This window comes from Hyperoodon ampullatus (assembly GCF_949752795.1).
Source record: "Hyperoodon ampullatus genome assembly, chromosome: 1".
Classification (NCBI taxonomy): Eukaryota; Metazoa; Chordata; class Mammalia; order Artiodactyla; family Ziphiidae; genus Hyperoodon; species Hyperoodon ampullatus.
This window is the reverse complement of record NC_136914.1, coordinates 84069306-84080555: the sequence shown is the minus strand read 5'-3', so window position 1 is coordinate 84080555 and position 11250 is coordinate 84069306. Positions and strand designations below refer to the sequence as shown.

The 11250-nt window shown below is 38.8% G+C and overlaps 1 protein-coding gene across 2 annotated transcripts in view; it reads left to right on the top strand.

Moving 5' to 3' along the window:
- Window positions 1-4779, top strand: part of APBB2 (amyloid beta precursor protein binding family B member 2) — a gene marked incomplete at both ends in the record, with an annotated part of 235704 nt that extends 230925 nt beyond the window's left edge. For both annotated transcript variants that reach the window (XM_079713593.1, XM_079713594.1), the window contains 2 exons: window positions 740-919; window positions 4612-4779. In XM_079713593.1, coding sequence (XP_079569719.1) covers window positions 740-919; window positions 4612-4779 — 348 coding nt within the window. The remainder of the gene's footprint in view (window positions 1-739; window positions 920-4611) is intronic.
- Window positions 4780-11250: the final 6471 nt, after the last annotated feature.

The following is an 11250-nucleotide window of genomic DNA, read 5'->3' as shown; positions in this document are numbered from 1 at the left end:
CAGCCTCTGAGACCAGCTTAGTTTGCCTGTTAATCAGTCCCACAGCACCTGAGTGAATATTTAATAAGTCAAGATGTGAGTGAGCCAAAAGTCAGCATTATTCTGGATGTATTTACTAATTTTCAAAAATTGCATATGGCTGCTGCAAAGGATGTGGTGTTCATAAGAATGAATTCCAAACACTTCTTAACTTGGCACCATATGGATACCAGTTTGTGAAAAAGGAAAAAAAAAAGTATTTGGCAACTTTCTGTTTTACACAGTTTTAGATAGAAATATGATTCAATGTGCTGTTTAGTTGGGGAAGAAGACCTGGATGGAAAGAGAGCCCATGGCTCCTTTCCTCTTGGTGCTCTGGGGTTTCCGGTGGGTTTGCCTGGGCAAATGGGTTCTGAGCCACTGTATGGGCAATACGGAAAAAGTATACATGACATTGTTCCCACCCACAGTGAATCCATGGGCTTGGAGTCGAGCAGACAGAGTCCGGAACACACATACCCAGTTGCAGTGTGGTTCAGAGCAGATTAAATGCCGGAACGAGGCACCCACAGCAGTGAGGCCTCTCCAGACACATTTAGAAACTTGCCTTTCTAGAAAAATAAGTCCTGTCTAAATTTAGTCTGGCTGTATATTTTTAGACACCATTTCCTCTGTGCAGCCACTCTAAGCGGATTCTATGACTTAAGGTCCGAACGTGTCTGTGACTTTGGCCAGAGCTGCTGAACAGCGTTTCTTGCAGAATGAAGAGGAGATCCTGGTGGAGTGTCGGGTGCGATTCCTGTCCTTCATGGGCGTCGGGAAGGATGTGCATACGTTTGCCTTCATCATGGACACTGGGAACCAGCACTTCGAGTGCCATGTTTTCTGGTGCGAGCCTAATGCCGGTAACGTGTCCGAGGCAGTGCAGGCCGCCTGCATGGTGAGTGAGCCCGCTGCAGGGGTTCGACCCTCGGGCCCCTGCTTTTGTTTAATATGCCGTAAATTAGAGCAGAGTTACTGACTTAAAAGAAGCCAAGTCTGATCTCTAAAGTTAAACGCCTTGCTGTGTGACACCCTCACTCCTGCGGACAGAATCAATCGTGACAAGCACTTTGCCGTCTTAAGAGGCCAGGACACCTGAAAGAAGCAGGACTGGATGGAGCCAAGTTCCTCTGCAGAGACTCCAGGAACACTGAAAGCGATGATCTTCAAAACCACGGATTTGAGGCCTCTTAATTCTTGATCCCTAAGTAATTTCAGTATGCGATCAGGAGATGCTGGTCATGCGTGAGTTGGTGCTGTTTGGAACCAACTCAATAATTCTTTAAAAATTCAGTGTATTGAATGGTTTTTATTTTAGATAGTTGGTCTAAGTGCATTGTTGTTACATACTTTGTTTATATCTATGAATTCTATTCTTACCACAGCCCTGTTAAGTAGTTCTCTTTTATTTATAACAAAATAGAGGCTCAGAGGAAAGGACAGGCCCCAGGGCAGAGCTGGTAAGTGACAGAGGCTGCGTTCACCCCCGAGCCTCCGGGTAATAAAGCCAGTGCTCTTTGTACCACATACATGATTTCAAACAAAGAGAAACACCTTGTCACTCATTCTGCAAATATCCTTTGAGCTCCTGTCATTCCCAGCACTAGGAAAGTTCTAGTAAAAAGAGGGAACCGTTTGAATGTAGACATCCAAGCCTGGGCTGCATGGTGTATTCCAGCAACAGGAGGTAGGGTTGCTGGAACCAAGTGGAAGGAGGTGAGGTCCATGTCCATGAAGGGCCTGTGATCTCGTGCCAAGGTGTGACCTTCAGCAGGGATTGTTAAGCAGGAGAGTGCGTAGACCACGTTAGGCTTTAAAGCACACTCCAAAAACGAGAGAAGAAAACAAAGTGGAGGTGGGTTGAAAGGATGGGGCAGAGGTGGGGAGATGACCAGGAGGTCAGTTTACTGGTCCCTGGGAGAGTTGCATCTAAACCAGGAGTGGCAGTGGGGAAAAGACAGGAGCAGGTGATGGAGAAACACCTGGCTGGCAATGAGGCATGCTGAATTTGAAGCACCTGCACTTCTTTTAACTCAATCCACCGTTTGTAGGCTGGACTCTGGGAAGTTCAAGTAGGAATAAGACACGATCCTTGCATTACGGGGTCTAGGCCTATGGGGGAGACGGGTAAACCAGAATTCTGTTGTGCTGTAGAAAGTGCTCTAAGTGAAAGTGTAAGACTGCACTGGATGGAGGAGTGACCGGGAGGAAGAAGGTGGCCTTGAAAGCAGGTCACTCACCGGGTCTGTGGTGAAGGAGTAGCTGGAAGCATGCCGTTGAGATACTTGCTTGTTGGCTGGGGGGTTGGGGCGATCCTCACAGTTTTGAGGCTGAGGGAGATGAGCCAGTAAAGCCAGATTGAAAGAGGGGTCATATTTGTAGTTGGGCCAAGGTCTTGGTGGTAGATGAAGGGCCTGGGGTTGGGTTAGAGTGCTGCTTGGTTCGAGTAACTTTGAGACTGGCCAGAAGATGCCCGGAGTCCAGGAACAGGTGGAGCTGAGGGCGGTGGAGGGCATCCTCTGTTTCTTTACAGACAGTACACTGCTAGTTAACAAAGAGGAGAAAGGACGAGGTGGACGGATGGCAGAGGCAAAGGTGGGGGACGAGGAGAGAGCCAACTGGCTTTTATTTTAAAAGACACCTTTGAAACAGAGAGGGGAGGAGTGGGAGGGGAAGACCTGTGTTGTGCACCTATCTGGCTTCATTCTCGCCACAGTCCTGTGTTAGAGTGCAGTTTCCCCTCAGGTGCTGCGGGGCCAGGATTCTAACTCAAGTCCACCTGCGTACAAAGGACCGGGGCTGGGTGGAGGGGAGCAGCACAGTGAAGCAGTCGAGGTGAACCTCCTGACCAGGCGTAGGGATCTGAGATGGGATGAACGGACTGTGTGAAGAAAACAGAAAATGGGAGAGTCCAGCCAAGCAAAAATGGATGGTGACTGTTTAGGTATTTTGTGAAATTGTAAAGGATCGTAACAGATGGTTTTAGTCATAAAATGAATGGCTTTCAGCCTTAATTATACATTTTAAATGCTGATGGCAATTAAGTAATTAGCTTTATCACTGGTTACAGTTTGTTCTGATTCCCAGACTCATTTTCTCTCCTCTAGAAACAATTTCTACTCACTTGTTTACTATTTTAATTGTATTAGGGCCACCAGCTGAAGTGACTCAGCCAATCCAACATAAGACATATGGGTAAAATCAAACCTTTCTTTACACTCTGTATCCAGCATTTCTAACTGGGTGGCTTTCCTCTTGATTCAAATCTGCATGATTCTCCATCTGAAATATTTATGCATCAACTTATACAATCTGAAATATCTCTGGCATTAACACATTCTGAATCTACTGAATTTTTAAGCATATTTTGCAGCTGAGTGGTATAGGCCCAGCTGAAACTATTTTGATGAAATTTAGAGGGAGATGGAGAGGGGTCTGCTTAATGAAATTCATCAGGCACAATTCTGATTTGCACTGGATATAACGTAACTAACATTAGAAACTCCCAGTCCAGTATACCATGTTGCGGTACCTGCCCATTATAAAACTGTGTTTGGAAGTGCGTTGTTTTGATTGTGATGCAGACCTAGAAACATACTTTACACGCAGGAGACGTGATCAATCGTTTTTCATATGATTGGGTTGAAAGGGGCTAATTTTTTGGCCTGTGGGCTATGACAGCACATTGTGACGAGAGTCTTGCTGTAGGATAGTTCGTGCTTTTCACAGGGAAACATCAGCCTGTTTCACAATTGTTCTAAGGAACCTATTAATAGTTAAGTAGGTTTTTGAAAATCAGTTTAAAGTGCTTGGATTTTTTAAGTGCTTGGATTAGAAAAAAAGCATTTGATACATTTTAACCTTTTAATCTAATTTTGAAGAATGACTTACCTTTGCATTGATACAAAAGCAGGTGGATTGTGACTTTGTTTCTGAAGGATGGAAACTGCCCCTGGTGCCAGTGCTAATGGATTTTTAAAAATTAAATCTATTAAGATTTAGACTTGTATATAAAATATATCCTGAAATCTTAATAATTTTTTTTAAATTAAAGCAGGACAGGAACAAACATTTATGAATGCCTTCTGTGTCGCTAGGCCTGTTTCAGGCATTCTGCAGGTATTCCTTAATCATAACACTGTCTTTTAAGGTCGCCATTCTTCAGCCATTTTACAAATGAAGAAACTGAGGCTCAGAGAAATTTAATAACTTGCCTGGAGCCATACGGTTCACAAGTGGTAGAGCCAGATTCAAACCCTGCCCTTTCTACCATGCTGACCCTCACTTGGTTTGCCATAAACACCTACTTCATTACCTGTCCGAGGAAAAAGTTAATAATCTCTCTCCCAATCCTTTTTCTTTTCATTAGCTCTTCGACTATGAGGTATATTCATCGCAGCCTAACAATACAGAGAACTTCAAAAGAACTTAAAACACTCCACATTAAGGAAAAAAAATACTAAACTCCTGGATTCATGTTTAGGAGCTAGGTCGTTAACCTTTGGAAGTTAAATATATTGATGAATTAAAATCACGATAAACAAGAAGGGATGATACATTATTAACGACCATACAACTTTTTTATTTCAGTTACGATACCAGAAGTGCCTGGTAGCCAGGCCGCCTTCACAGAAAGTTCGACCACCTCCTGCGCCAGCAGACTCTGTGACCAGGAGAGTCACAACCAATGTAAAACGAGGGGTCTTATCCCTCATTGACACTTTGAAACAGAAACGCCCTGTCACAGAAACGCCGTAGCTGCATATGTGAAAGGATCCTGTAATATTTACTGAAGATTGAATAGCTACACTAAAGAAGAGGAGCTGATCTCTGGCCTTCCATTCAGTTGCTGATGCTTTGTCTTCAGAGATTAATAACTTAACCAAACAGTGTTAGACAAGCATGTTCTCTCGTCTTGCCACCGTCGTGTGATATGAAAAGCATGACTAATTTTTTTTGCTGTCAGTAAGTTACATCATGAGCAGTGGAAGCTCCCTGTCTTATTGTAAATATCGTGAACACTATGTAACTTCACACACACAGGGAAGAATGTGGCCACACCCCTCCCAGTGAAGCAGCTGAGTCCTTGGAGTGAGTGACATGTGGGTTAGTTTCACTGTCTTCTTGACTGGATCTGTCACAAGCAACTTTTAATTCCTACAGCACTTTGCCCTGTTTTCAACATTGGAGTAGACACTGCATACCGGATACCACTGAATTGCTGTAAAAACAGGATGACTCGTTTTTGTTTTAGTTTTTCATAAAATCGAACCTTTGGTTGACAAAATTGGCTGTTGGCATCAGTATAGAAACCAACTGGCAACTTTCCTTGACGAGCTCTTTGACACATGGACACCATTTCATGTCTACAGCTGTTTGGGGGATGTTGGGGAAAAAGCGAAGCTTCAAAATTGAAAAACTAAATTTCAGAAATTAAAACAGAACAAAAATAGCCTTTCTGTTGAGATGGTTTTCAAACTGATTATTAAGAAAAAGAAAGAGATTAACAAAATCATAATGCATTTTGGGTGGGACATATTTCAAACTTCTGCCTTATACTGTACAATGCAGCTAGAGAATTACAGTTCACTATGGCCATTCTCTACATAAACATTAAAATGAAATATTCCTCATAAGCCTTTCATCCTTAGTTTGATAATTAGCCAATATGCAACTTGGAGTTGAGGAAATGTCATTTATATTTTAGATCTCCACCACCACGTTGTTTTCCACCTCCTAGGTAAATGTTCTGCTAGGATTCTGCATCTAGCTCAGTCTTACCTTAATGCTTTTTGCCCAGAAAGCTGTCTGTCCATCATGTATTGTCCATGGCAACAAACTTCATTAAATTGAACCTTTCTGAATTTATGTATTTAATATTAAAATTTGTTGGACTCTAGATATATTTTTAAATTTATATGTTTTCCATTTATTTTCAAGATTTAAAAATTTCATATCAGAGCAAAATATACATAGGAACAAAGGACTATTTAACAGGCTTCCCAAAAACAGCACTTTCCTGCTTCTCTATATAGATGAGAGACTTAGCTGTAAAGATAAACAGATTTAGACACTTGTTGATAATGTTTTAAAGACAAAGTTGCTAAGAAGCTCAATCTAAACATTAGTTCTGTTTACTTTTCAGTGATAAAATTATCATTTTACAACATCATTGTAAAAGTAATGCTTTATGTTTATCTATCTACTGCTATGTACTTGTCAAAATGGTTTCCACATTCTTATCGTCACATTTGAGCCTTATAAAGTAGAGAAGGTACTAAACACATTTGAGAAATAAAAAATATGAATTAAAGAGGCTCAGTCACCTAGCCTAAGATCTCACGAAAGTTAGTGAGAAAGCCAGAACTAGGACCCGTGCTTCTCAACTCCCAGTTATTAAGTTATGCTGCTTCCACACCAGTCAGGAGGAGTCTTTCCAAAATTACTCTGGGCATATCCAGTTACTGTCAGGCAATCTTAGGATTCCCTGTACAAGTAGGGAAGTATGTCCAAATTACTCATGCCGTGATTTAAAACCATTATCTGCTCTCAGTTTTCCTGCAGTGTGCCTCAAATGTGTTGTAGAGGACAGGATTCTACATGCAGTCCAGAGATGATGTTACATGTGGTAGAAATATTCCTAACTCATGATAGCCACCAGAGAACATGATGGAATGAGTAGGTGGCCTCCTGCCTCTGTTCCCTCTCAGAATTCTGGAATTGTTTGCTAGCACCCTAGTGTTATGACAAAAGAGATGCCACTCTAGAAGTGGATTATACTTCTCACCAGCCTATATACTATTCTACTAAAGTTACCAGTGACATCCTAAGAAATTACTGCACTAAGAAAATCCTTACTGTGCCCCTCGAAAAAGCTGTTCAAAATTCAATCTTGATGATCTTTCATCTTGACCTCCACAGTGAAACAAACATTTTAGTGTGATAAACTTCAAAATTCTTTAAAAAGTGATCCACTTTTATACTGGACATCTCTACCAGAACCCATTCATTTTTTTTTAAGGCATACATATGTTTTCAGGATCAAGAATACTGAGCTAGCTTTAAGTAGCAAACTGATTTATATATGCAATTATAGGATGCATTAAGATGAATGATAGCCTTTACATACTGAAAACTTTACTGCAGATACTTTGTTTTAAAAATAGCTTTGCATACTAAATGCAATTAATTTTATAAAATTAATTATGTTAAGCCGTATGTTCAGACACTTTCTGCCATGGCCAAAAAGTATGTATGAAAGTATGTGTGTATTTTCTGTGAAAGGATGCTAGCGTTTTACCTGATATTGTAGTGACACTTCAGTTATCTATGCATTCTTTGTATCTGTGATTTGGTAAACAGGCAGCCATGTTCACTATGCCTTGTATGTCTTATCATTTTTTTAATTAACCTGTTAAATACAGCTTAAAATATTTTTATTTTATTTATTCTATTTTTACTGAAATATACTGCATTATTGTGTTAATGTATTATTTTTACTGGATATTATCTCTCAATGTATCCAGGTCTAAGTAATCTCAGTGAACTATACATTGCCTAAAAGGTGGTTTTGTAATGATTTGTAGTCACATTTTTATCGGAATATGTATAAGAAAAGGCAAAATACTTAAAAGTTCCTTTTATTTTTTAAAAGCAGCTAGATAGACGCATACTTGCCAACTCACATATGTGCTCCTTGGCCGCATCAAGGGGAATAGCCAACATGCCTATGGCTAAAAACTTCTTTGCAAACTTAAAGCACTGCTTGGTGCTTCGTTTTTATATCCTTCACAACACGTGTGAGCTCATCTAAGAGACAGACACATGTCCTCCTGCCCTTTGTTTACACCTGGATATATGATCACCCATAGCTAATTAGGACCATTGTTTTTGTTTGTGTCTGTCTTACTGCATGAAGCGACATTAGACCCATTTCCATTAAAATAAGCTCTTGGTGATAAACTGTTGGCACTGCTACTTTTTAAAAAATTCCACTTTATGATTTTATGACGAACATTTGTACAATTCTACACAAGGTCATTTACTAGAAGCCCTAAATCTTTCCTCCTCTTCTTACATGACACACACTCATTTCATAAGCATTGCAACACAAACTCAAGATTTCATAAACAATGTGAGAAACATCTCCCTAACTGATATTAGCACAGCTTAACTAGTAAAAGCATTAGCTCTCTAGTTTGCCAGGTTTACTTAACCCAATACACAGCTAACATGTGTTATACAGCCAGTAAAATGAAGTTTATTTCAGCTTCAGGGAAAAGATACTGCTCACACTTTATCAGTGAGAGCACTCCCTGCCATCCAAAGCAGCTTGTTCATCCCAAAAGAACATCTGGTTTTGCTTTCTGCCCCTTTTGCTGTTGACCACTTTTACACATTTAAATGTAATATGTTGTGAGAATAAACTTAGCTGCGTAAAATGTTTGGCTCATTTATCTGACATCAGTCATACATATCCAGGAATAGAAATAAAAGTTTAGTGTCTCCACGCCAGTCATTTTATTTTCAAATTATTCTTATCTCAAATTAAAGGTCATTTTAGTAATGTTAAGATTCTGCTTTGATTAATTATTGTATATTTCCACCTGGTAAGAACTAGAAAGTAACTTTAAATTTTGAATAATTCATCGCATGGTCCTTACTTGGTACTCAGGAAGGACAGCTAGCATTTTGGACATAGAGGCCTATTCAGTCACCAACTTGATGCTTGTGTAAGCACTCTTTCTAATGTTAATGTCCATCTTTCGTTTAAGAGCCTGATATCAAAGAATGAAAGATAGAGTGGTACAGGCACTAAATCCAAAATGAAAGGTGACTAGAAAAACAGCAGTTGAATCTGGCTTAGTTTAACTGTTAGACATATGGAAGAAGATAAATAGAATTTAAAGTGTGTACCTGTTTTTTGTTCATCTTGCATTTCCCCCAGTAGTTTACCTTTTTCCTCAATCAAAGGCAGTTACTGTCAAAGAGCAAAATTTCATTTGGTTTCAGGTATTACACAGTGGTAAATAATTACACATTAAAAATCTGAATTTGCTATTGGAGTATCTAAAAACCAGTAATTTCATTACTTTAGATTTTTGCAGCACTTTTCTCTAAGAAGCTGAAAAAAGCAAAATGTCAATGTAATCAATATTCTCCTTTACTAGAATTCTCCCATATTGTTTTTAATCCAAAGTATTTCCCTTTTTAGTCTACCAAAATATTTAAATAATTGATCACATCCTTCTTAGAAGATTCCAAAGAAGAAAACTGCAGGCTTAATGAATGAATGGTTTAATTCAAAATCTCCATATACTTAGAAAAATAATTTATGACAGGATTCATGTTAGGAGATACTGAAGATGAGGGGCTAAAGTTGTGATGTGACATGAACCACATGCTGCTATAGAGATCAGAAAAATATCCTGAACTATTTCATAACAGTGTGAGTTTTCATCTTATAATAACTATTAGCAGAAAATAAAAATCTTCAGACCTGCTACTTTTGGACAATGGAATACTCTTCAGCCTGGGGCAGAGGAAAGATGTAAGGAAAGGGATAAAAGATCCCTGGGATAAAATATCAGCTCTTTACTGAACAAGTTCAGTTCAGCTGCACTGGCCTCCCAGAGGCACGGAAGGCTCTAAGCCAGAGAGTGGGAATAGGAGGAAACTATACTATAACTTTCAGACCAAAGATTATATAGTTTCTGATTTTTGAAAGTAGTAAAATAAGCTGAGCATTTAAAACATTTCTGTATTTTTTAAGAGTCATAATTAACAGAATTCTTTTGGGATTTAAAAATAAGTCTGGTTCAAGTATAAAAAGTCATGTTTCCTTTCTTCACTGACATTTTACTAGTAAGTGTAAATCTTCAGTTAAAAAAATTTATTACTGCTAAAATGAAATTCGCCCTTTTTTATCCTCACTTCAAGTGAGAAAATTATACAATATTAGAGCTGAAATAGACCTAAATATTCATCTTGAAGAGGATAATAGTCTACTAAAATCATGCCACCTGAATTGAAATTTAGGAATTTACTTAACACTATTCAACACAACTGGATTCTGAAAACACAACTTTAAATTCAAACTCTTTGTGTCTATGAACATGTTTATAAACAGTAGGATTTATAGTTGTAACATATTTGATTTAATGTCACTTTCTGTTGCCATGATGAAAAAAAAATCAGTAGACCCAGAAATGATAATCATAACCAATTCTTGGAAGGCAACTGATAATACAGTCAAGATGAACTGACTTTTAATATAATTAAAATACTGCTACAATATATTTTAACTGAGTATCAGAAATGACTTACCAAAGTTTGATTACTGTGTGCCACTTGAAATGACCATCTCACCTGATCTTTGAATCATTTTTCAACAACTTGTATAGATTTCTTCAACAATTGGGGTGTCACTTGTATTCAGCAGTTTGGCCTCTTCCTCAGAATTACTATTTAGATGGAAATTTGCTTACAGTCACTTTTTTTACAACAGTATTTGGCATAAATAGTTAAAAGGGAGAGCTTATGTTCAGTCTGCTCAGGATCCTAGAGGTTCTTCCAGTGAGAAACAGTTTTCACTCTGTGAATGGACAGCTGAACTACTCCTCACACCTAGAACTTTGGACCTTCCTGTTCTTCCTACTCATACTCAACCTCAATCACATTACAAAAGCTCATAACATCTCCTATTTTGATGTTTAAGGAAAAAAAATCAACCTCGATAGTGATTGAAAATGTTAAACTACAGCTGACTCGATACTGAAAAGAAATCTATAGTCTGTGCAAGAGCATCTTTTCCAAACCTATGCTTTCTAATAAACTGCCTCACAAGTTAACTTTGAAAAGAAGTCTGTTCTAAGGCACACAGTGTTTCCCTTCAGGAAAAATTGTTGCCGCTTTAAAACCAGTGTCCTAAGTCCAGACAGAAAGTTAACAAGAGTGAGACAAGTTCTAACAGCCGATACCAAGTCTACAACTGGTCGTTCTAAAACAGATCAGCATCCAGCTACTGAACTCTGAATTCTGCTTTGCTTAACTCACCTACATTATTCTCACTTGTCTTAATTCACTTGAAGGTAATAATCACATTTAGAAGATACTAAGTGACCAAAAGGATGAGTATTTTGTGTAGGGATGTCTAACCTTCAGAGAAATATCAGACTTTGAAAAAAAAAAACCTACTACTCTTGACCCCTGTAAAAAAACACAAGACAG